At 32.0% G+C, this 25,731-nt stretch overlaps 5 protein-coding genes across 5 annotated transcripts; 2 read left to right on the top strand and 3 right to left on the bottom strand.

Annotated features, from left to right (window-relative positions):
* Nucleotides 1–239: 239 nt before the first annotated feature.
* Nucleotides 240–3,121, bottom strand: LOC124820885 (glucan endo-1,3-beta-glucosidase 5-like). Its single transcript, XM_047292674.2, has 2 exons — nucleotides 2,580–3,121; nucleotides 240–1,529 (listed from the first exon to the last, which is right to left on the bottom strand). Exons 1-2 carry the CDS (start codon nucleotides 2,927–2,929, stop codon nucleotides 416–418), a joined length of 1,464 nt encoding a protein of 487 aa, XP_047148630.2. The 5' UTR covers nucleotides 2,930–3,121; the 3' UTR covers nucleotides 240–415.
* Nucleotides 3,122–4,708: 1,587 nt separating this feature from the next.
* On the bottom strand, nucleotides 4,709–6,872 carry PFK2 (phosphofructokinase 2). Its single transcript, XM_047292662.2, has 2 exons — nucleotides 6,152–6,872; nucleotides 4,709–5,782 (listed from the first exon to the last, which is right to left on the bottom strand). Exons 1-2 carry the CDS (start codon nucleotides 6,728–6,730, stop codon nucleotides 4,961–4,963), a joined length of 1,401 nt encoding a protein of 466 aa, XP_047148618.1. The 5' UTR covers nucleotides 6,731–6,872; the 3' UTR covers nucleotides 4,709–4,960.
* Nucleotides 6,873–8,650: 1,778 nt separating this feature from the next.
* LOC124820867 (small ribosomal subunit protein uS19) lies at nucleotides 8,651–9,639 on the bottom strand. Its single transcript, XM_047292652.2, has 3 exons — nucleotides 9,543–9,639; nucleotides 9,249–9,455; nucleotides 8,651–9,089 (listed from the first exon to the last, which is right to left on the bottom strand). Exons 1-3 carry the CDS (start codon nucleotides 9,543–9,545, stop codon nucleotides 8,841–8,843), a joined length of 459 nt encoding a protein of 152 aa, XP_047148608.1. The 5' UTR covers nucleotides 9,546–9,639; the 3' UTR covers nucleotides 8,651–8,840.
* Nucleotides 9,640–16,252: 6,613 nt separating this feature from the next.
* On the top strand, nucleotides 16,253–20,134 carry LOC124820673 (subtilisin-like protease SBT5.4). The gene is made up of 11 exons (XM_047292415.2): nucleotides 16,253–16,399; nucleotides 16,535–16,644; nucleotides 16,715–16,812; nucleotides 16,897–17,061; nucleotides 17,321–17,426; nucleotides 17,810–18,335; nucleotides 18,450–18,544; nucleotides 18,623–18,868; nucleotides 18,960–19,074; nucleotides 19,182–19,395; nucleotides 19,499–20,134. Exons 1-11 carry the CDS (start codon nucleotides 16,280–16,282, stop codon nucleotides 20,032–20,034), a joined length of 2,331 nt encoding a protein of 776 aa, XP_047148371.1. The 5' UTR covers nucleotides 16,253–16,279; the 3' UTR covers nucleotides 20,035–20,134.
* Nucleotides 20,135–21,323: 1,189 nt separating this feature from the next.
* Nucleotides 21,324–22,025, top strand: LOC148207088 (DNA binding / transcription factor). Its single transcript, XM_088116170.1, has one exon. It carries the CDS (start codon nucleotides 21,399–21,401, stop codon nucleotides 21,921–21,923), a length of 525 nt encoding a protein of 174 aa, XP_087972296.1. The 5' UTR covers nucleotides 21,324–21,398; the 3' UTR covers nucleotides 21,924–22,025.
* Nucleotides 22,026–25,731: the final 3,706 nt, after the last annotated feature.

Raw genomic sequence — 25,731 nt, 5'->3', positions numbered from 1 at the left:
GGCATCATGGCATGTGCTGTTTCTTATTTTAAAATTAAATATTTTTTGAAAAAACAATCACCTATAAAGTTGTGTTTTAGTTAATAGGAACTCTTGTGTAGGTGATAACTGTGGAGGTTCAAAATCTCTACAATGATGGATAAAGTTCTTAGAAATTTGTTTTTAGTATTACTATGTGTATATAAATTTATGTCTATCTTTTATTTTATTAGATGTGAGACTTTGTTTGTATCAACAGATGCCACATAAATAGGATTTAGATAAATTATGTGTAATATTGAATGCTTTGATGTTCAGATCATCACTTGTATTATGATACAACAATGATTAGATCCTATACTGGTTGTTGAATATTCTACTTCACTGCTACTTCTTTTTATAGAAAATGGAAATCCCACATTGTGGAACATCTGAATCACAATGAAAAAGAAGAGATGATTTGTATTATGATTAGAAATGGTAGTAGAACCGACCACTGATATCTGGTCTGAGAAACAGAGGAGTCAGAGCCTTTGTCTGTGACGCCCACAAGGAAACGACAATCACCAACTGAGGGGTCTCGGAAAGTGATCATACCAAGCCCATCAAAATTGCAGCTACGTGAGTCTTGCATTTGGAACTGATAGTAACTGTTGAAAGCATATGAGATGTTACCCTTCTCCCCAATCCCATTACAAGAACCTCCATAACCAAGTGTGGTGCAATCCGCAACACTGCATGCAATTCTCATATGGTTTGCTACGTTTTGAACATCTATGGAGGGGCTTGCTACACACCATCTGGGTGGAAGATACTGAACATTCTTTACATTCTTCAATTCCTTGTTGCCAAGGCCAAGGTCTAGAGGATACTTAGCTTGGCCATCAAATGAGAATATCCCCCAGTGTCTTTCAAACCCTCCTGGTAGTATGCTCTTTGCTCCTTCATCAAGCAGACTGAAGAGATAGATGTCCATAGGAGGAGCACCTGGCCTCAAAGGGGTCCCTTTGTTATTTAGAACATGACTCAGGAGACCTTGATTGAAAACCTTTGCTGCACTGATATTTGCACCAATGGCTCCATCTGAGGGCCAACCGATTTCCCCAATGATTATAGGCATTTGACCATATCCCAGTTTAGTAAGGGCTGCAACCAAAGTGTCATAGTTTCCATCAAATGCATTGGTGTACACATTGTTTCCATCTGTGACAGGGTGAGTAGTTCCCTCAAAGAATGCATAGTCTTGTGGGAAGTCTTTGTTGTCATAGAGGCTGAGGAATGGATAGATATTAACAACAAATGGGGCATCGTTTGAGTTGAGAAATTGAACCAGCTGAGTCATGATTTGGGTCAATTCAGGCCGGAATGCCCCTTGGGAAGGAAGTGAAGACTCGTATGCATCTGCATTGCAAGGGACAACTAGTTTAATGTAACTAGCAAGATTTGCTTTCACCAAAGACTGCTGTAGATTGAGTATGGCTGGCATCACCAAGTTCTGATATTCACCGTTATAACTAGTGAGGAATGGTTCATTACCAACAGCAATGTACCTATAACAAAAACAACAATGGTTTAAATGCTTTTAAACATCAAAACATTCTAAAGAAAAAACTAGCTATAAGTCTGTAACAGCTAATACTTATGGCTGACGAAGAAGGGGAAAAGTTCGAGGTCGTACAGAAAGTTAACATAAGCCAATGTTCAAAAGAAAAAGTTCTTTAACTTATACATGATATTTTATTTAAACTTGCAAACAATTTTCTTCGACCTAAATGAATAGGATCTTACTTATTGTGACAAATACTTCAAACTATAGTCTTCGATTGGCAGAGAGCAAATTCAAGACTTCAACGTAATAATAACATTCCATGGAAGATTAAAGCTTCTGATAATTTCTATTTGAGATGATCCCATTGACAGATATTTTTGGATTGTTCGTGGTATATTACAGTTGGTCAAAAAAATTGTAATTAACGAATTATCCTCGGATGGTCAAAACAATTGTAATTAAAGATTTATCCTCGGATGGTAAAAAAATTCAAATAATCTTTTCATATATAACGTGAAAGAACATCATAATAGATTAATTAAATGCTATTGCAGACTTTAAACGACTGCATTAAGCAACTCATTCCAAGATTTGTAGATATTATCTGTTAAGTAAACAGTTTGACATAAGAAATCCCAGGGCAATATGCAAAGCACATCTCAGAATGAGAACAAAAACACTCAATCTATGTGTTATCTGCTCTTCATCAAGAAATTAAAATCATATAAGGTTGAAGATAATAAAGTAAGGAGTTGATTCTTGACACTATTTGACTGTAAAAGATAGCTTTATCATACAGCAAACTTTCCTCCATCTTGATACAACAAAATAAACCACTCCACACTATTATCATGGCGTCAATATTAATGATAGACACTGTTAAGGAAATAAATAACCATTGATTTTGAAACTTACGGTTTGATTCTTAAACAAGATGCTCATGTGTATTAAAAAACTTTGTTGGAAAAGACAAAACACGCTTCTTGATAATCTCTACATAACTCAAAAGAAACTCGTCCCTAAGAAAAAGTATTGGTTTTGAAAGAAAAACCTGATATCAGCACCATGCTTTCCTATGTAAGCAGAAACATTCTGGCGAAGCCACAAATCAGCAGCAGTAGGGGAAGTGCTGAGGAGGGCCAACATGCCATTCGGGATCCCAAGCATCACCTGAATCCCACTCCCCATGAGAGGCTTAAGAACCTCAGGTTCTGCCTCAAACACCTTTACTTTTGAAATCTTGTTATCTTTCAAGAGATCAACCACCGTGGAAGGATTCAACTTGTGGAAAGAAACGGTGCCCCAGTTGACCCCTATTGCTGATTCTCCCATCGGAATAACCCACCTCCATGCTAACAGCCACATCATAACAGCACCACCCAACAACCTTCCCTCCAACATTCTAACACTCAAAAGAACAAACAAACACGCTTTTACCGCTCATTAAACAAAGATTTTGCAGCAAGTTCAGGGTGGAGACACACGGAACGCAGAGCTAGAACTAGCTCAGTCCTCACACACTAACTGTGTTAACTGTTAACAGTAAAGCACCTGAAGATGAATGACAACTTCCTTGCCTTTTTAGCTCAACAAAGATTATTACTAAGCGGGATTTATGCAGCTTTACCAGAATACCCTCTGTCTTTGTAAATGTTTCACATTGCAGACAGAATATTGTTGTTTTTAGATTTTTATTTTTTATTTTATGGCTATTATAATAACTCCATATTTTCTTTAAGAAAATCGCTATGCTTCTGAAATCCACTTTTTCATTTGTTCACACACACCATTTATGTGATTAATTATTTATTGATTTGGACAAGTAATATTCTCTCCATGGACCATTATTGTTATCTTATTCTTTGGAGATATACTTAATTATGACTGAAATTCCTGACTTCACTGGTTTTATAAACATACATACATACATACATATATATATATATATATATATATATATATATATATATATATATATATATATATAACATATATAACTTTGTAGCTGGTAATTGGAAAATTAAGTCACATAGGATGCTTAGTTTCATTGCTTTAGGAACTCCCTTAATTTAGAGGTTGGATAATACTAGCAAAAGTATTGGTACTCTTCTCCATATGATCAGAGTGGTGCCTGTAGAAAAACTCTGATGTTCAAGTTACAGTGAGCTAATGTTCATCTCATTTGGTAAAATGAAGTTAAGTTCATCACATTTTTTTAGCCGTCTTTTTTCCTGACAGTGACATTCCAAAACCAATGGAAAAATAGAGCCACGTGGCAGAAGGAGGTTCTCCTTGGTGGCCACTCTTTATTGGTTCATATGGGGAAGAGAAGGAACTAGAACTAAGATGAATTTGAAGACAGTTATATTATAAACCATCAATGATTATTTTGAATTGTATTATAAATTAGTTTAATTATTCAAGTTATGAAAATTATAAATATAAAAGAGAGTAGATAAAAGGGGATAGATTCTTAAACAAATAATGTATAAAAGATTTTTTACATATTTGTCCCCTTTTAGATTTCCATTTATGCCACCAGATTTTGATACACAGGATAGGAGTAGTTGTGCTGTGAGGAATGTCCTTTAGGAGGCCTTCAAGCCCTATTTTAATATTCTCAATCCCAATCCAAAAAAGCAATAGTTGCTTATTTTTTTAATAAAACCTTGACAAAGCAGAATTATGGCCAAAATTTTCAATTCACCCTTTGTTCTTATTCTCTCTCCTTCGGCTTTCGATAGGCTTTTAGGGAATCGACATCAATTGGGAATTTGGGCTCATTAGCATAGAATATTGGAAGCTCATTATACTCATTTTTTGACTATGCTGTCTCCCACTACAACAAAAAGAGAATACTAGAAACGTATAACTGTTTCTAACACCTAACATTCTCTTTCATAGTGAAATTTACTTAATAAAAGTATACTCTTCGGAATTTTCCCAGAAAGGAAACCTCCGAGTCATTTTCCTTTTCTCATTTGTAAACTAAGCACCTTAAGTTTTTGAGGACAAGGCATCATTTTCCCTATCTAATTTGAAATATAGATACAATAAGTTCTGGTGTACCACCTTGTAAATTAAACTCCAACTTAAATGGAAAATAATAAATTTAGGATGTCATCTTAGAAAGTAATTTAATTAAAAATAGTTTATCCTAATAAGGTTTAGTCCAACAAAAGTTGAAACTCTTAAAAGTATAAAGGAAGTTGCTACATTGACATATAATTAAATTCCAACATAAAAACTAGTGTTACAGAGTATGCACAAATCACACTAATTTGCACATGATCTCCCCATCCATCTTTTACCAAGACTCTTCAGGCAATAGGAAGATTATGGCATAAACCTGTAACTGTTGACATCAGAACATGTCAATCGGCTACGAACGGGATCACCAGGTCATTGAAAACTTTGATGTTGTGTCTGTGTCTACCTCCTTACAAAATCAGGTTGGTTGGTGATAGATCTCACCCACGACCATTTATGATCTTTGGTATCAACCGGGTTATTTGCTTGCGCCACATCCTCCAAAGGAATGTATGCATAGTTTCCATTAATAGGACCAGTTACAAAGCCAGTATACCCTGCCATAACACCGTGAATTGCAGAGTGTGCTAGGAGTGTACAATACAAGTTATCAGAGGCATTTGCGTGGACTGCACGAATCATGTATGTAGGATCAATGTACTTCACCGTAAATAACTCATGGGGGTGGTCCCTTGCCCACCAGTTATTTAGCTCTGATTTCAACCATGCACCAACGTCTAAGAAGACCAAGTTCCCTGATTCATCTTGTTCTTCCTTCTGCGAATCAGTTCTGGGGATTATGTCCTGGCCAGCACCCTCAGCAACCACAATCACGGCATGTCCATTTTCCTTAAGTCTCTGGTCAAGAAACTCAAAAAGCCCTCCTTTCCCTTCCAAATAGAAATCTATTTCGGGAATTAGACAGCAATCAACATCGCGGCTACTGAGTGTTGCATGTAGAGCAATGTGACCTGTGCTTCGACCCATCAACTTGACCAGGCCTATGCCGTTCACTGCACTCTCCGCCTCCACATGAGCAGCACTGATTGCTTGCTGAGCCATTTCAACAGCTGTTTGGAATCCAAAAGATTTGTCAATTATTCCCACATCATTATCCACAGTTTTAGGAATTCCAACAACTGCGACTTCCAGTTTGCGACGCCGTATTTCTTCAAATATCTTCACTGCACCTCTCATAGTCCCATCTCCTCCTATAATGTACACCTGTTCATGTGCATAATCAACCTCTTCCGTTAGTTTTCTTTCTTTCTTCCTTTATTCCATTCTGTGTCTACATGTACTTTTCTACCAAATACACGTATATAGACACGCATGTGTGTACGTTTTAAACAAAATGTACTACATCACTGAATCTTCGTTGCATTATCTTGAGGAACAGTAAAGTAAAACATAGGGATGATATGCAATTTCAATCTAGAAGAACAATAATGAGCACAATTCTTCAATCTGATTGTCCAGAAATAGAAAACAACGGAAACAAAAAAAAAAGGTGTTCTTCTACTTATAGATTTCTAGTTTTAAGTACGTTGAACCTCTACTGCATATGCATTAAGTGATTAGAAATAACTAAACCTGATTGAAGGCGTGATTTTGGATGGCGTCGACGATATCATTGAGGTGAAAACCGCCTCTGGATGTCTGGAGGAGTGTGCCACCGACGTTGTGCCAATGTTGAACAACTTTGGGGTTGAGGGGGAGTGGCTCGGAGGAGTAAAACCCTCTGTACCCAGCAGTGATGCCCATAATATGACGGACGTCATAGAGGTGCCACAAACCCATCACAAGCTCTCTGATGACGGTGTTAAGGCCGGGGCAGAGACCCCCGCAGGTGACAATGCCGACGCGGACAAGCGAAGGGTCAAAGTAGATGAGCTTGCGGGGACCGGCGCGGTGGTAGGCGAAGCGGGGCAAGGGAGAGGGGTCGTTTCCGATATGGCGTAGTACGAGGTCGGAATGAGTAAGGTAGAAACCATGATCTCGCAGATGGCGGGTGTTAAAGTAGGGGTTGTGATCCAGCGGGTTAGGGCGTGTTTGGAGGTTCGGAACATAGTGGCTGAGGTGAGGCACGTCTTTCAGGTATATGGGTTTGAACAAGTTGGATATGTCTGATGCTGATTCTGCTTCTGAATTGGAAGATGCAGCCATGGCCATGACTGTACCTTCTCACTTCTTCTGAGTCTCCCTTTGTAGAGAAATTTCGAAAACAGGCGGAGAGTACGTGGCGCTCCATGGTTCAGTTTTTTGACACGCTACACCAAAATTACTTACACCTAGTGCGCCATTTTCAGACACTTGTGCAACCTTATTTCCTTTTTTTTTATTTTAATTTGGTTTTAATATAAGCTTCTTTCTATAATAATTTGACAAATTTTACAAGAATTATTTTAAAATCATATTTGATTCTATAACTTATGGTAAATTAAGTTCTTGTTTGCTTCATATAAATTGATATGAAAAATAAAATTAATCTAGGTTTTCTAAATGTGAGATTGGGAGAAACTACTCCTTTTATTCAATATATTATTAAATATGTAAGATTTTGTGTTTGAGATCCTTAAATATATAGGTGCGTAATTATTAGATGACAAATAATTTTCAAGTATGTATCTTCTTAAATCAACAATATATATTAGATATGACGTGATTATCATACTAGGTTCGTGAGTGTCGTAATTTGTGCCACATTCGTTATCCAATAAAAATACATTCGCCACCAGTAATTCATTTGATGTAATACAGACCTCCACTTTAAACATAAAACAGCCCCTTTGTGATACAACCAATAAAATAATTTAGACTTATGTTTTTAATATCAAGAATATATGTAATAAAAGAATCATTTTTAAAATAGAGGTTTTTAAATATTATAAAAATAATATTTTATATTATTAAAGTTTTTATTAAAAGTTGTGTTAATATCAAGTTAAAATGTAAAAGTGTTTATTACTTAAAAAATTAATATTAATTTTAAAATATTTGTATAATATAGAAATTTATTTTTTATTAAATCGGTTAAAACCCTGTCAACAGTATATAAAATTTGTCTTATTTATACAATAACTTTCCCAAAGATTCTCAGTAAATCGATTTCATGCCCTTCTAATACGAGGTCAGACTAATGCCTATAACAAGTCCAAACAAAGCAAACCTAGAAAGACCAATTATAATTGCATCTTCAACGTGCTTAAGTTCTCTTAGCCAATAAAAGCAATGTGAACTAAAATTAATAAACCTTGGGGAACAAACACCCGACAAATAATAGCTGAGACAGTAGCAGCAACGATAATAGCACACTCGACGGGCGTCTGTCTTCCACTTTAGACATATTTATTCAGTATTCAGTGAGCGTGAAATGTTAATTGAGAGATTAAGGGAGATAAAAAGAGGCCGCGGGATGAATTAGCTAATGTGTATTTAAATTTGGTAGAAAAATTCAAACACAATCTGCTTTGAAAATCCTATTAGTTTAAAACTAAGAACTGAAACCTCACAATCATAGTAAAAACATGTCCAATTTCTACCATATCATCGCATTGGACCAAGTGATGTGAAAATGAAATCGAAAATGAAATTACCTCGTTTATTGCTGAAGTTTCTAGTACACAAATCAATCCATGGCTAACTAAAAAAAAGAACGATTAATCCCCAGAAACCCCTACCCCCTTGCTCAAATATGAATTGGATCCCCACCCTAACTGTATTTTCTCTATTACATTGCTCTGGTTAAAAACCTCCGGGATCATTGATTAGTATACACATAACCAGACAATTTTTCACTTGTTTTAGGTAGTAAGAATACATAACTAACACAGTCTGTTATATTAAAAAGACATTATATCAAATTGAACAAAAACAAAATAACCTATTTAGATTTAAAAATAAAACATATCAAACTGACCCAAAACGACTATGAAAGTCATTTGAGGATAAAAGAATTTCTATCTACCACGACCAGAATGGGAAGGTTAACACTCTGAATGGGACGAGTTGTTCCATAATCGCATACCAGTAAGTCAAAGAAAGACCCAGCACGGAGCAAAGGCATTCAGCAGCAATTAACAGATCCCCAAATCAAGTTTAAACGACTATTTCGATAAATTCATGCTTTAAATGAACAAGTTGTGAACATAAAACAAACACTACAATGTTGATATATGGAATCAAGTCATGATAAACCATACAATAAGGAACTGAAAATAAAACACTGAAATAACAAACAAAATCCAATAGGCCGGAAGAAATTACTAAAGCATATCTGTTGTCACTTGAGAGGAATGAACCTAGAAGAGTGGGTGGCACCAATACCAGGTCTACCGTGCTTGACAGGTTTGTATGAAATTGAAAACTCAGCGAGATAGTGGCCAATCATTTCGGGTTTGATTTCAACCTGATTGAAGGTCTTGCCATTGTACACTCCAATGATACTACCGATCATCTCAGGGACAATAATCATGTTGCGCAGATGAGTGCGCACTGGCTCTGGCTTCTCACCTGCCGGTGCTTCTCTTTTCTGTCATTAAAATCAGACAAACACAATCAGAAACAAATGAAGGTAATTTATTTGCTTATTAAAACAATTTCAAATTGATAGGGAAATCAGCAAAACCTAACAAAATCCGTTTCAAAGGAACGCAGACACATATAAGATAATGATGAAAGAATAGAGTACCGCTTTGCGGAGCTTCTTAATCAAGGCCATGGGCTTTCTGGTAAGCCCTCTCTGAAACCTTCTACGAGCACGGGCACTGAAGAGCTTGACGAGTTCATCAGTGGACATGTCAAGAAGCGCGTCCAGATCTACGCCTCTGAAACTGAACTTCTTGAATGTTCTCTTCTTCGGCTGTGCTCCTGCCGCCACATCAACCTCAACTTCTGCCTGCAAATAGAAAGGAAAAAATCAATACCGATAACAACAGCCACCACAAATGTATCTCAGTCTCATCGGAGAATAAGAAAAGCCCACCATTGTTGCCGACTGCTAGGGTTTTGGTTTCGAACAACAACAAACAAGTGAAGGCAGTAGTAGTTACAGGAATACGCTCTCACCTTTATGCCTCTTATGTAACCCTAGTATAAAATCCAAGACTAATGGGCTTCGATTTTATCTTTATTGGGCTTGGGCCATGTCTTGTTTTACCTCAATACTTTCAACCTCCACCCCATAGATTTATATTTTAAATTTATTTCTCTAGGGTTCAATTTTAGTTTTAATTTGGAGTTATTCTAAAATATAAAAAATTATATTGCAAATTTAATTTTAGAATATACAATTCAAAATACAAAATTTATATTTTAAAATATAAAAAATATGTTACTAATTAAATGATCTAAAATACAAAAATAAAAAATACATTTGAAATTATATAAATCAAAATTTATTTTTTAATAAAATAATACATGAAAGAATATTTTTAACCTTTCTCAGAACTTATATATATAGATGCATGTGCAGGAAGAAATGTTTATACTGTAATTAGCGATATTAAGTTATCGAAATCGTTGCATACCTAAATTATACATATTTTGAGTTATAATTATATATATATATATATATATATATATATATATATATATATATATATATATATATATATATATATATAATATTTTATTATACTATATTTAATTTAATTATAATTAATTATAATAATCTCTTATCTCAACTAAATCAGTATTTTTGTTTCTTTTTTATAATTTTATGTTATAATAAATTTTAAATTACATAAATCAAAATATATATTTTTAAATAATTTTTATTATAAATAATTATTTTTTAAAAATAATTAAATTTTAGAAAATAAAAAACGATCAAGTTAAAGAATGCTTAAATTTTTAAAAGAAATCATTTAAAACAATAGATATTTAAGAACAAAATTAAAAAATAAATGTGTCCGTATATAGTTAATTGTATTATAATACCTACACTATTATACATTTAATTTAATGGCAGTATTTTGTTTTGAAAATAGTATTTTGTTAGCTAACTGAATCATTTTCTTGTGAAAATTTGTTCGAGCTATTTTTGTGAAATTTTGTTCTGCATATTGTTTGTGAAATTCTGTTCAGCATATTCTTTATAAAATTCTGTCCAGTCCTTTCACGTATTAATATGAGCATAGCTTTGAACTTGAAGAAGAACTAGCCACTTAACCTCTTTTGTTTTACTCTTTCTGTATTCCATTCAACTTTACTTTTTAATTCCTTTCTGCATATTTGACCCAGACCTATGGCATTATCAATATTATATTAAGAATAGCTGGGACTTTTAGAAGAAGATAAGGAAATATCATTTGTTTAATGGAAAATAAAAAGGGATATAGAAAATTTAAATGGTTGAAGTTGAAATAGCTATTTTCGAAGTAATAAAAAGAAAAATGAATTAGAAGGGAAGAGTTAGAGTCGAAAAGAAGATTTTTGAAAAATAGTTATAGTTAAGAAAATAGATAAATTTTTATGGTAAAGTAAAAATATGTATAATGTTATAGTAAAATACGTATAAGGTTAAATATGATATTAGGTGTTGGAAGTCCCACATCAATTAGAGATAAGGTCAAATTATAATATATAACTGAGGTGCAAACCTCACCTTACAAGCCAGTTTTGTGGGGTTGAATTAGGTTTTAAACCCACTTCTAACATTAGGTCTGAAAGATAAAAGGATGATGTAGTTAAGTAAGTGTTAAGAGTGGTATTAGATGTGAATAGTAAATGGAAGATAAAGTTAAGTTTGGTTTGTTTTATACATGACAAGAATGAAGAATGAAAAACATGCCACAAAAGAGGAGAGAAACATTTTTGGTTGTAAGAAGAGTTTAAGTCTCTGAAGTACGATAATTGTATGTTTTGGGATTAAGAATCTGAACTTGTGAGATACGAGCATGTTGGGTTTTAGTGAGGGTAGTTATCTTGTCTACTTGTGGGAGTTTTGGTTTTCTTGTATATGTTTTTCTTTTCTACGCTTTCCTTGTTTTTTGTTTTTGAAGTTGTTTTCGTAAAACCTTCATTCCCATTTTTTTTTAATAGTTAGATTAAGCTAAAATTTTGATATATGATTCCAAAGATCTATTACTTCACTTCTACTCCTCAGATTATTAATTTGAGGTTTGTGCTAAAGGGAATTAATTTTGCATTTTTAGAAACCTGATTACATCTTTATTTCTTTTATTAAGTTGTCTTGGTAAAACCTTTATTTTCACTTTGTTTACCGTTAAATTAAACTGAAATTTTGATATTTGATTCCTAAAACCTATTACTTCACTTCTACCGCTCAGATTATTGATTTGAGATTTATGCTAAAGGAAATTATTTTCACATTTTGGATGGAACTGAAAACCACTCGAATTTTGTTCTTAGGTTGTATTGACAAAACCTCAATTTCTACCTAGTTAACTGTTATATTAACCTAAATTTTGGATATATAGTTCCTAAGACATATGGATTCACTTTTACCGTTTAGATTATTTAAAGGATATTTGAGGTTAGGGAAATTAGTTTTGCCTTTTAGAGGAAGTTGATCACCACCATAGTTCTGTCTCTGAGACTAGTCAGTAAAATTAAGATTCTCGCTTTATTAATCGTCGAATCAAGCTAATATTTTTACACTCGGTTCTAGACATATTGTTATTTACTTTGTTTGGTCATATCTTTAATTAAAGACATGTATTTAGAACAATGTTGTTTGTTTGGTGCATAACATTTTCCACACTTATTTAGTTGAGTTGGTTCTTTTTGCATTGCAATACTTGTTCAATTATGTTTAATTTGAATGTAACACCATACATTTTTTAGTCTTGTGGAAGCTACAATTGCCTTCTAAAATTTCAATAGTTTATAGATATGTTGTTATGCAATATATTTAAGAAAGTGATATGAAAATCTTGAATTTGAAGATTGCTATTAAGCTGGTGTGAATGATTTGTATTCATTAAAGGAAATCCTTAAAGGGAACTATCATTGCTCTTGGTTTTCTATATTCCTAGTTCGAAATATATGATGGATGAAACTGTTGGGGTGTGAAAATATGATGGATCGATGCCTTGAGATAATGATAATGTGAAATTTGTGAAACTAGTTGGGGAACATTTTGACTAAAGAAAGATACGGTACTTAAGTTGTCTATTGCAACACGTCTCTCTTTTCTGGAAGTCTACTCAACAAGCTTGTATTCAAAAGTTGTCATACTATTTTGTATGATCATTTATAGTGTATGTGTTGGATGATTGTATACTGTTTAAGTTTACTGTGATGATGGTATAATGTTTTAGTTTGCTTTGACATATCTTCTTTAAGTATCAACGGGTGTACTCCTTTACAATGAGTTGAGAATTGATAGGAAATAGTCCAAGTTATTAAAAGCTAACTGAGAGTGGTGTGAAAACCCGAGTGTTACTCTTGAGTGATTCAAGAGTAGAAAGTTGTTTAGGATAATTGACGATAATACCTTTAAGGGTAGAGTCTCTCTTTCGCTTGTGAGAGGCAGTGGAAATGAGCATTCTTCAGACTGTGAGAGGCACTAAGAGTGAGTTTAAGTATCGTACTTTCTTACTTAAGTAAGATAGTGAAGAGGGGAAAGATGTTTGGCCTTATATCATGCTTGAGAATAATATTTGATGTAGAGGCACGAGAGTTCTTACTCGTAATATCTTGAGGAATAGGGCAAATAGGTCCTTACTGAGATGGTAAGACTACTCAACCACCCGATAAGGATATAGTTTTGAAATGATTAGTTCATTGAAGGGATCTTAAAGTGGAGTATGATTATATGTATCCGTGTATACTTACCCGATGAAGAGTTGTAAAATAGTGGTGAGAGGTGACACTTAATCTTATAATTGCATGCGAGTATTTCGTCGTTGATTCCATATATATAGATTGAGATTTTGTGATCCTTTTGAATTATGTGTGAGTGATTTGGGTATAAGTTATTGAATGACTGATGGATTGTAATTGAATAACTTAAGTTTTGTGTGTGAGTTTGATTGTGTGATCTTTGTGTTGTGTTTTCTTTTGGTTGACTCACCCGTACTTGTTTGTGTTTGTGCGATGATTGTATAACTTGTGTTGTTATACAAGAGCAGATAATGTTACAGATGAAGCTGAAGCGAAGATGCTTGTTGGGAAAATTCTTGGGATTTTATTTGAATTGTATTTGGAGCGCGGTTATATAAAATTTGTAATATTTATATTACAAACCGTACTTTTTTTTAATTTGAAATAAATCACCTTTGATAATATTAAAAATTTATATTTTTGTAAAGTAATTGAATCTTTTATAAATCATTGTGATACCTTATGAGAGGTGTTACATTTGCAGTATTAGAGCAATGATTTTGAGATTTTGGGAAGTGAGCCCGTTAGCTTTTGTAGTGTAACTCTATGATTTGTTATGCCTTCTCAGTAGATATTGAATACTAACTTGTTTAGTGTATGAAGAAAATGACTAAGTATTTCTCTAGATTCTCAAGCTACACATTATTTTGTGTTGTATTTCTACAAGTGATTTTAGGATTACATAAAATCATGTATCAACCAGTTAAGTATGCGTTGGATGCTTGATCATAGTTTTAGGACGCAAGTTCAAAGTGAATATGATCTGCTTACCTCTCTAAGACCTAAATGTCATTCTTGGGGTGGATTGGTTGGTTGTCAATCCCATTTTGATTTTGTGTCGATATAAGAAAGGTTATAAAGAAAAAATATTGGACACACCAATTATCGAAGAGTATAAATATATCTTTTCAAATGAAATTTTTGGGTACCATCGAGTGACATGAAGAAGATGAGAAAACATCTTGATAACTAAATGGTGCATTCAGATAACCTGACATTGTACATTAAGAACTAAAGCAAGTACATGAAAAGCTAAAAGAGCAAGAAGAACGGATTAATAACAAATTAGCTACATAAGTTATATAAAAAATATGATTTTTTATGATATAAAATTAATGAAATCATAATTATAAAATTAAATATAAATAATTTTTATAACTTTTTAAAATGATTACATTTTAAAAATTAATATTTATAAATGTTATTTATATAATAAATAAATAAAAATCAGTAAAAACACGGGACTTGATATAAAAATAATAAAATTATAATCATAAAATTAAATATGAATAATTTTTATAATTTTGTTATAGATAATTTGTATTTATTTTATATTTTTATTTATTTATTTAATTAAAAATATAGTTAACAAGAATAAACAGAAAACCAACAAAAACATAACAATTTTATCTGTATAATCCTATTTCTAATTTCTAATATTTATAATTATATTATTCATATTTTTTACAATTATATATATATATATATATATATATATATATATATATATATAATTGTATTGTAATATATTCAGGCCTAAAGCCCATCCAAACTAGTCCTAAAGCCCATTCAAATTAAAATTTCATATAAAATATATAAAAGTGAAATTAAGGATGTTTTAGATGGTTTATCCTAACATCCAAATTATCCCACATAAATTACCTGTTAGTTTATTTTTTGTTATGATAACAAAAAATAATAAAATTATTTTTATTATAATTATTGAAATAAATATAGCCAATTTTTTCTTATTTTATAGGTATTTTTTTTATTATAAAAAGTTATTATTTTAGTTTTAGAAAATGATTAGATTTAAAAAAAACAATCAAATAAAAAAACGGTTAAACTTTTAAAACAAATCACAGGACGCTTAAAAGCAAAATGTGAAAAGAATTGTGTAGAGAGGGATGTTGTTTTATTTAATAGTATAGAATATAATAATATAGAATATTTAAAAGTTAAATGTTTGTATTAATTCAATTAGTAGATGTGTTATGTTTATCCTACTTAAATTATTTATATTAGTTGACAATTATATATTACTAGTATTGTTATTTTTTTATGATAACAAATAATAATAAAATTATTATCATCATAGTTATAAAAATAAATATAGATGTTTTTTATTTATTTCATAGGTAATTTTTTTATTATAAAAATTTATTATTTTAGTTTTAAAAAATGATTAGATTTAAAAAAGGTCAAATAAAAAAATTTAATTTTTAAAAGAAATCACTTAAATTGGATACTAAAAAAAACGAAATGTGTATGAGAAGGTTATTTATATAATAATATAAAAGTATATAATTATAAAAATAAATATATATCATTTTTATTTATTTCATACATAATTTTTTAATTATAAAAATTTATTTTAATTTTAGAAAATGATTACATTTTAAAAAATTAATATGTATACTAAGATGAAGAATGTTCTTTATATAATAAATAAATAAGTAAATCTAAATTAGTGAAAACACATTTGGATTTTTATGGGATAAAAATAATGAAATTACAATTATAAAAGTAAATATAAATAACTTTTATAATTTTGTTATAGATAATTTTTATTTATTTTATTTTTAAATAAAAGTTAACAGAATAAAACAGAAAAGTAACTGAAACACAACAATTTTATCTGTACAGTCCTATTTCTAATATTTATAATTATATTATTTGTCTTTGTCAACGTTGTACTTTTCAATTTTAAATATGGGAAGATATTTAGTATTTTTCTAACCGGAATCATAGTATTTGTATTTCTGTTTTGCATATCAGTTTCCTTTCACTTATAAATACCAGCTTTTACCTTTGACCTTCAAATGCATCTTTCTCTACTTCCTTCACCTTCTCTTCTTCATTTCTAAATTCATGTTTCTGCATTATCTTATTAGAGAGAGTAAAATGATGTCTCCAAAGCATTCAGTTTTGCTCTTACTCTCTTTCATTCTCTTCTCTCTTTTCCATGCACCTGCTTTTGCAACAAAAAAGGTTACTTTATGTCACTATTTTCACTTCAACATTTTGTGTTGGTTGTTTAACAATTGTTGTGCAAACCCAGTAACCATTTAGTTTTCAAGTTGATTAAAGGCTCAATCTTTTTTTTTTTCTTTTCTTAAAAAACAGTCTTACATAGTCTACATGGGATCACATGAGCATGGTGAAGGAGCCACGGATGCTGATTTTGATCGAGTTACGCAAGCTCATCATGAGTTCCTTCAATCCTACGTTGGAAGGTACACACACTAAATTAATGTTCCTTTTATCCTCGGTGCAAAACTCCTCTAAACTAAAGTTGTAATGCAGCTTTGAGAAAGCAAAAGAGACAATGATATACTCTTACACAAGGCACATCAATGGTTTTGCTGCCATGCTGGAAGAGGAAGAAGCTGCTGACATTGCAGGTGAGCATGACACACCAAAACAAAAACATCATTCAGAAATGAAATTTCATCCTTAATAAAATTACTTTTGTGTGTTTGATGCAGAACATTCCGAGGTTGTGTCAGTTTTCTTAAACAAAATTAGAAAACTGTACACTACTCATTCATGGGAATTCATGGACATGACAAGGGGTGGGGTAGTTCCCTCCGAGTCAGTGCTCAGAAAAGCCAGATATGGTGAAGACAGTATAATTGCGCATCTTGACACTGGTACTGTCATCATCTCTAGTATTTCCATTATTTTGACTACCATGTGTTATGGTATTGCCATCACACAAACACAAAGCAGAGATTTTTTACATATCTGAGAGTTAAAATTTCTGAGAGGTCTTGTTTCCCATCTGTTCTTTTTCTTTCTTGTGAGCTGCTGACAAAAATACTTCTATGTTGTCTGTCATTGTGTCATTGCCAGAATCGCTTCGACTTCACTTACTGTTTTCTTAAAATCTGATTAAAACTTGTGTTGTAGGTGTATGGCCAGAATCTCCAAGCTTTAGCGATGAGGGGATGGGACCCATACCATCACGATGGAAAGGAATTTGTCAACATGATATGACCGGATTCCGTTGCAACAGGTGATCTAATGTTTTTTTTTTCACCCTTGTTTTTATCAGTTTCCAACAACATTTTCTTATTTATAATATCAAAAAATGAAATTATTAAAAATTATTATTGAAAATATAAACTCTAATAAAATATTTATTTTAAAGTATAATTAAAATAAAATTATGTCTTAAAATATTACCTAAATTAGTCTTTCTGAAATTTCTGCTCTTTTGGTGCTCTCAAAGGAGAAAAATCTAGATAAAATGAAGCTGCAGCTGGCTTTTGTTGAATTTACCTGAATGTGTATCAATTATGGTGCAGTTGTTTCTTAAAAACCGAACATTAGCGGAATGAAAAAAAATTGAATTGTGTAGCTAGCTAAGGTTAATGTAGGTTGTGATAATACATGCAGGAAGCTTATAGGGGCAAGGTACTTCAACAAAGGTTATCTTGCCGATTCAGGAAGCGAAGTAAAATTTAACAACACAGTACGAGACTACGAGGGTCATGGATCTCACACACTGTCAACAATAGGAGGAAACTTTGTTCCTGGGGCCAGCGTGTTTGGGTATGGAAATGGAACTGCCCAAGGTGGTTCTCCTAAGGCCCGGGTTGCTTCTTACAAGGTGTGCTGGGAAGACGGTCAGTGCGCTGATGCCGATATCATGGCAGGCTTAGACATGGCCATACATGATGGGGTTGATGTACTCTCCCTTTCTCTTGGAGCCGGTGCTACGGAGTACTTTTACGATGGTTTAGCAATCGGGGCCTTTCATGCTACCATGAAGGGCATTTCTGTCGTATGTGCTGGTGGAAATTCCGGACCATATCCTGAAACTGTCTCTAATGTTGCACCTTGGATACTAACCGTTGGTGCAAGCACCTTGGACAGAGAGTTTCACTCTATTGTTCATCTCCACAATGGACAACGCTTCAAGGTATGTATTTTCCATTTCAGTAGAGACAAACTATGAATGTGTTGAACGGGAATTTTTCAATCAACAACTTACTTTGTTCAGTTTTAATTGAAATTTTCAATTCTTGGTTATCAGGGAGCAAGCCTTGCAAAAGCTATGCCGGAAAAGAAGCTTTACCCACTCATCAACGCTGCAGATGCAAAATTGGCCAATGAACCAGTTGAAAACGCGTAAGACCTGCTTCTTTAAAACTTTTCCAAAAATGTATTATATATGTAGTGATTAACACGCTTGTCCCGTGTATGTAGTACTGTGTGTCTGAGAGGAACAATTGATCCTAAAAAGGCAAGTGGCAAAATATTGGTTTGCCTTAGAGGTATCAATGCAAGAATGGACAAGAGTCTGGTTGCTTTGGATGCTGGTGCAGTTGGGATGATTCTTTGTAATGACGAGCCTAGTGGAAATGACCTTGTTGCTGATCCTCATCTCCTGCCTGCATCACAACTTACTTATAAAGACGGGCTTGCTATCTATGCCTACATGAATTCAACTGAGTAACTCTTTCGCTCCCTTCCTCTCTTTCAAACATACCCCACATAATTTTGTTCCGTCAACATCTTTAATGGTTATTATGTCATCATGCAGGACTCCGCTAGGATATATTGAACCACCCGAGACTGAGTTGGGGATAAAGCCTGCTCCAATCATGGCAGCTTTCTCCTCAAGAGGGCCCAACACAGTCACGCCAGAGATCCTTAAGGTTTGCCCATTAGTCCATTATGTGATTCCTTAATAAGTTTTTGTAACCTGTGGTTTTAGATTAATTCCTGGTTTCGTTTTCTTCTGCACTCCTTTTGATATCTCCAGCCTGATATCACCGCTCCTGGTGTAAGCATTATCGCTGCCTACTCGGGAGCTGTTAGCCCAACCGAGTTCGATTATGATAACCGTAGGGTTCCTTTCATCACCATGTCTGGAACATCCATGGCTTGTCCTCATGTGGCTGGAGTTGTTGGCCTTCTCAAGACTCTCTATCCTACTTGGAGTCCAGCAGCTATTAAATCTGCAATAATGACAACTGGTAATTAATTAAAAGCTTTAGCAATATCTAAGTTTTGTCCTTTATCTTTTGATTGTGTCACATATTTACATGAATTTTTGTTGTGGAAAATGTCATGTTTCAGCCAGGACAAGGGACAACACTGGTAAGGCAATGCTTGATGTGGATGGTGAGAAGGCAAATCCATTTGCCTATGGGTCTGGCCACATCAGACCAAATCGTGCCATGGATCCGGGGTTGGTGTATGACTTAAGCACGAATGATTACCTAAACTTTCTTTGTGTTACTGGCTATAACCAGACTCAGATAATGGCATTCTCTGGTGCACATTATCGTTGCCCTGAAATAATAGAAATCCTGGATTTCAACTACCCTACAATGACAATACCAAAACTTTATGGCACAGCTAGTTTGACACGGAGGGTGAAAAATGTTGGGTCACCAGGCACTTACATTGCAAGACTTAGGGTACCAGCAGGTCTTTTCATCTCTGTGGAGCCTCGTGTGTTGAAATTTGACAAAATTGGAGAAGAGAAGAGCTTTAAGATAACAGTGCAAGTAACAATACCTGGTGAGGCTACAGCATTTGGAGGCATAACTTGGTCAGATGGGAAACATCATGTCAGGAGCCCAATTGTAGTTGGTGGTGTTAAAGGGTAGAATTTGTGATTAGAATAGTAATTAGGATGACATCTTTTTTTCATCTTCTGCTTTATTAGTTTCTATGTACATCCTTAGGAGATTGAGAAAAGGGAGAACAAATAAGACGGAATTGTCAGCTCCATCATTTGTGAGAACAAAATAAATAAATAAATGTTTGTTCTCTCTATATTTATGTCACTATAACTTAATAATAGTGTATGTGTATATTTCAATCGGTATTAGGATTTTATTTTGATAGGTTTAAATTATTCGTACGAAACTTTAATTCTAACAGGAGAAATGAAAAAGTATACATTTTTTTATTTCTCTGCATGGTTTGCTGCCTTCACACGTCTTCTTGTCAATCGATTTATTCTCACTGAACTGTACATATTGGAAACTTGATTCCAAATATCTGCATAATTTTTTCACCTGCTGGATAACATAACAGCCAATTTTCTGATTTCGGGTAAGCTTCACCAACAGTTGAATCTGAAAGTGTTGAGTAAAATCTTAAGGGGCTAATCGTCCTTAACAAAAATCATTAAGCTAGCATGCAATATTAAATTTGAAACTCATGAAATTCTAGAAGCTAAAGCTCGTCTGCAATTCCAACACATGTTTAATCCAAGCTAAGGGTAAAATCAAATCTCACAATCTATAAACCCAGTCCGATCAGATCTATGCATAAATTTCCTGCCTAGTTTGTATTATATTATATTATAGTGAGTGAAAATGTGACGAACCTCGTGATCATTTGACAGAACGGTCCTCTTTTATGATAGATTATGCTCATCACACCGCAATAACGACCCCAATAGTTCGTTACCAAAAACCCGAGAAAAGAAAAAGTGAAAAAAGTGTCCTTTTCACGCCCAAAATAACTGCGAAACGATGAAAACGCAAAAAGTGTTACGTTGCAAGGTAGAAAACATGGTGTTCCGTGATTGGGAGTGGAGAGTAGGAACGTTAAACATAAACCCCTTTGATTGTTTGTGGTGGCCAAAATTAGGAACGCAAAAAAAGGAGCAAACACGTATCTCAGATTGCTTTTGTTGGTCTTAGGGGGGAAGGGTGGATGGCATGAAATGAAATGTGTGACAGTGTGCTCATGCATGTGTTTCTGCAATGAGTTTAGAGACGGTTTAATTTGCTTCGCTTAATATATTTTATTTATATGGCGTGGCGTGTGTGTAACCATTACCATTTCTAATCATTTGACACATGCATACGTTACAACCTAAGATATATATACCCATTCTACCTAGCTTGGTTCTTCGCCTCAAGACTCATCTAAAGGTGCCCCACCTACCCCATTACTCTTTCGATAAATAACCTCATCATCTTTCTGTAATTACATCTGTCGTGAGATTCATTCGTTAATGCATGCTTCAATTAAAAAGGATCCTGAAATAATGTATCTGAGTTTTTGTGTTTCATCTCGTGTGATTAAGTTTTTTTTTTTTTTTTGGAAATCTTGCAGTGGTTTACAAATGGAGCAGCAGAAGGCGAAGAGAGGAAGAGAAGGAGATGATGAAACTGAGAAGGAATGGTATGAGAATGAGAAGAACGCAAAGAGAAGAGACGTGGAAAAAGAGAAGGAGAAGGAGGGTTGTTGTTCAGATGTTGGGGTGTTTGATTTTCCATGGCTGAAAGATGGTGTGAGGAGTAAATCAGAGGAGTACTTTTTGGATTTTGAAGACAATTTCTCATCGTTGCTGGAAGAAGAAGACGCGTCCTGGAAAGGTAATTCTAGTGTTGATTTGTTGAAGGCATATGGTTTGTTTGAGAGTCCAGAAGAGAAGTTGGATCACATTGCATGGCAGCCATTTGAGAGTGATATGGTAGAGCATGAAGCGGAGGATATTGATTGCATTTGGAGCTCTCTCCTTCGACACCCTCTCTGACTGTTCATCTCTGCAACTGTTCATCTCAGATAGAGTTCAGAAGAAGGTGTATACATTAATGGAGTTAGATATGTAAAATATTTAATATATTAATTAGTCCCATTTTCTCACATCTTTCGTCCTTTTCTTCTTCTCTTTTTCCATTATAATTTAAATCCCTTCCTTTCTTCATCCTTTCTGCATGGATCTGGAAGACATTCTCACTTTTGATTCCTTGTCCAAATTAAATTACATGAACTACGTTATCAGCTAAATCTGGAGCTCATACTGTAGCTAAATGCATGCCCAGATATAAAAACTTATATTTAGTTTATTTTATTTTTACAATTGAAGAGACGAGCTAATTCAGTTTGTATGAAAATTTTGAATGACTTGTTATCTCACAAACATATATCATAGCAAAAAGAAAACATAAGAATTTAGTTTATTTTATTTTTATAATTAAATTTTTATTTTTATTAAATGCAAGATAAGAATGAATATTATATTCTAATGAATATTATATTAATATAATTTATTGAATCTAATTGATTGAATTTATTTCGATCTAATATTCTAGATATATATTATTAATTTAATTTTTTGAAAAGTGTTGTACTTAAATTAAATTTAAATAAATATAAATTTTAGAAAATAGATATATTTTAGCAAATCTTAAAAAATTCCATATTTCTAGGTAAATGTCTAATTCTATAATAACATGTGTAGGTAATATAATATATAATAAATACTTACAAATATCAATTATTTGTTGTAAATGTTATCTATAAATATCCACGGATGAATTTTTTTTTTTCTAAAAACGACTATAACTTATTTTATATCTTAATAATTTGTCTTAGTTATATTTTTTTTAAATATCAATTTTAATAAAATGACACTAAAGTGATAAAAAAATCTTTTTTTAATCAATGTTTATTTTTTATACAAAATCATAACAACAACAAAAGAAAATCCCAATACCCCTAATTTTTGTTATTAAAAAATCCTAAATTTTAATTTTAATTTCTATAGAATAAAAATTTAACTTTTTTAAAGAGAAATTTTGCTCTTTAATTATATTTCAATAAATTTTAATCTTTACGTTTTCAAGGTTGAAACATTTTAAATTTAAAGATAAAAATTAAGCTTTAACCTTTTTATAATTAGTCACGTTGAAGTTTCATTATAATCCAATTGATCTTTAGAATATATGCTTTTGATTTAAGTTTCTGTATCCTTAAATTGCCAACTCAAGTAAAAGGTATAATAATTTATTTATCTTAAAGTTTAATCACTTCTTATTTTTAAAAACTCGGTTTTCTGTATTTAATGTATAATAAAAATATAGTTTTAGAAGATATAAAAAGGAAAATGATAAAAGCAGTGAAAAGATATATTTACGAAAAAAGTAATAATCAGCAGAGACTAAAATAAATAAGCAATTGATATGAGTTTAGTAATTTAACCCAAATTAATAAAAGATACTCTTTATTAAAGAAGTAAAATTTAAGAATTAATTGAGAATATATTTAAAGTGCTTAATTGTTTTGAGTCTATGATAAATTTAAAAATTTTAATTAAACTTTTAATAAAATTTTGTAGTCTATTTAATACTCAATAAATTTATTAAAAAATATAAATTTATTGTATAAAAAATATAAATTTATTGTATATTCAGTAGACCATAAAAATTTATTAAGAATTATTGAGAGTTATCATATTTATTAGAAACTTAAAAAATAATTAAGACTATTTAAATTTATGTTTTGTCTGAAAATGTTTCAAATTTAAGAATTTTTTTTAAATAAATAAAACTTTATAGTGCCTTTTTCTAAAAATGAATAATAATTTTTTTTCTTTGCCTTGAAACTTGAATTTTAGCAGTTTTACCTTTAAGAATATTTTGTACTATGTTAATGTAGAAAATAACTCAGTAGAGAAAACTTCATTTCATACACATCCAAATAATATTTATATAGTTAAAGGGTCTTTAGCATTATAAAAAAAGTAATACATAGCTATTATTATCAAACCGGTAGATTTTTTTTTTTAATAACAGCTGATTATGATTTATTTAGACAAAGTTTCTTGAAGAACACAATAAGACCTGACAGTTATATTTAGAATATTATTATACTTTTTTAGGATCTATTAGGAAGTGAATTACTTTGCGATTTGGTTGAATTGAAGAAATATATGTATGAATGAGTTGAGCATTAAATGTTAATTTTAAATAAGAACTTGTAGTATATTTGCTCTTCTATTTGAGATGTATTTAAGAGTTGAGTGGATATTTTATCAGATGAACATTGTAGTTTTAATTGAAACTTAATGCATGCTAGAATAGAAGTCACATTTAATTATAGTTTAAAATTTAGTAGAACATTGAGATTTTTTTTGTTAAATTAAATTGTTCATTAACTTCATTAAATAGTATTTTTTTTAGCTTTTTTATGTTTTTTGAATTATGCAAATGTTTTTTTTATTCATTTTTACTCAAGTGAGATATTATCGCTAAAAAAAAGATAAATAATTAGACTTTGTTTATGTTTGTTTATTGTTTAATACTCAAACAAGATAAAAAAAACGTATTATGTTCTTTTTGAATTTCACTCAAGTGAGTCACTATTATTTAAGCGAAATTTCTAAATGTTTTTTAAGGTTTTTGTGAATTTAAATGGTGTTGTGATGATTTAAATATTATTGGGATGTGTATGAGATGAAGTTTACTATAAATGTAAGATGAATCCTTTGTTTGAATATACCCATTAAAGTATAAACTGAATTTATTGCATATGTGGAACATAGAGAGTTTTAGATATAAAATGTTTTAAACTTATGTTGATTTGAATCAATTTATATATCCAATGTACCTAAATGGATAAAGTGATATTACTAAGTGACATACTTAATAAATTTTTTGCTAGAAAATGTAAATAAGTAATCTTTATTGAATATTTCTTTTACTATGTAAATTTCATGTGTTGATTTTTAATTGATCAAGGATTAAGAAAATTGAATTAATTGTAATTATAATACGATAACTCATACAATTGAATTTGTATATATCTTTACTTCTATTTTTAATAATTATTGTTCATTTTCTATGACATGGAGAAAGAAGAATAACATAATTATATTTTATTATTTTTAGGATAAATCTATACATGTTATATATATATTTTTTTCATAGATATTGTGGAGTTACATTATTTTCATTTTAGTAACGAATTTGGCAGAGTATTTGACCAATCCCATAACAACACTGCTCAATCAAACAATTGCCAAATTTCTTCAAAACTCAAAAGGGATGAACAATTTTTCATAAATTTTGCACAATATTGTAGTTCAATACATCATTATCATACTATTAAGTTTACATAACAATAGAAGATTTTACCATTCCTGAAGGATTTCTTAGATTTGGAACAAAAACTCACTGATAATATAAAATGAGCTCCGACAATAACATCCTAGGACAAATGTGTAATTGGAAAAAGCTAGAGAAACGTGTGTGGGGATTACTTTATTGGGCAATGTCCCACCCGCGGTACCATTAATAGCAAAAATAATACCAAAAGATTATCTTAAAAAATCTATCTTTATTTTTTCTTTCCCAATTTTCTTTTTGTCCGTTTTAGGCATGCATCATTCACTATTCAGTGTTTTTTCCATTGAATTCACGCCTTCTGAGAAGGAAAAACAAGTTGGCATTAGCAAATAAAGAACATATCACGGACACACAGACAGAGACTGCAACACAGCTAAACACTATTCGTTAATTCATTATGAGTTGATCATTATGTTGGTTGAGAGATTTTTGGTG

The sequence above is a fragment of the Vigna umbellata genome, chromosome 1 (genome assembly GCF_029865625.1).
Source record: "Vigna umbellata cultivar VRB3 chromosome 1, Vumbellata_1.0, whole genome shotgun sequence".
Lineage (NCBI taxonomy): Eukaryota > Viridiplantae > Streptophyta > Magnoliopsida > Fabales > Fabaceae > Vigna > Vigna umbellata.
Note: the sequence above shows the minus strand (reverse complement) of the source record. Positions and strands in the feature narration are given on the sequence as shown.

Bases quoted from the DNA above. Each gene is read 5' to 3' on its own strand.
- LOC124820885 (XM_047292674.2), bottom strand. From the start codon at position 2,929: ATGTTGGAGGGAAGGTTGTTGGGTGGTGCTGTTATGATGTGGCTGTTA. The intron at 1,530-2,579 runs GTTTTTCTTTCA...TTTTTGTTATAG, and splicing joins AAGCATGGTGCTGATATCAG to GTACATTGCTGTTGGTAATG.
- LOC124820867 (XM_047292652.2), bottom strand. The intron at 9,090-9,248 runs GTACTCTATTCT...TTTTAATGACAG, and splicing joins TTAAGAAGCTCCGCAAAGCG to AAAAGAGAAGCACCGGCAGG.
- LOC124820673 (XM_047292415.2), top strand. From the start codon at position 16,280: ATGTTTCTGCATTATCTTATTAGAGAGAGTAAAATGATGTCTCCAAAG. The intron at 18,545-18,622 runs GTAAGACCTGCT...CCGTGTATGTAG, and splicing joins AATGAACCAGTTGAAAACGC to TACTGTGTGTCTGAGAGGAA. The intron at 19,075-19,181 runs GTTTGCCCATTA...TGATATCTCCAG, and splicing joins TCACGCCAGAGATCCTTAAG to CCTGATATCACCGCTCCTGG.
- PFK2 (XM_047292662.2), bottom strand. From the start codon at position 6,730: ATGGCCATGGCTGCATCTTCCAATTCAGAAGCAGAATCAGCATCAGAC. The intron at 5,783-6,151 runs GTTTAGTTATTT...GCACATGAACAG, and splicing joins AAAATCACGCCTTCAATCAG to GTGTACATTATAGGAGGAGA.
- LOC148207088 (XM_088116170.1), top strand. From the start codon at position 21,399: ATGCATGCTTCAATTAAAAAGGATCCTGAAATAATGTATCTGAGTTTT.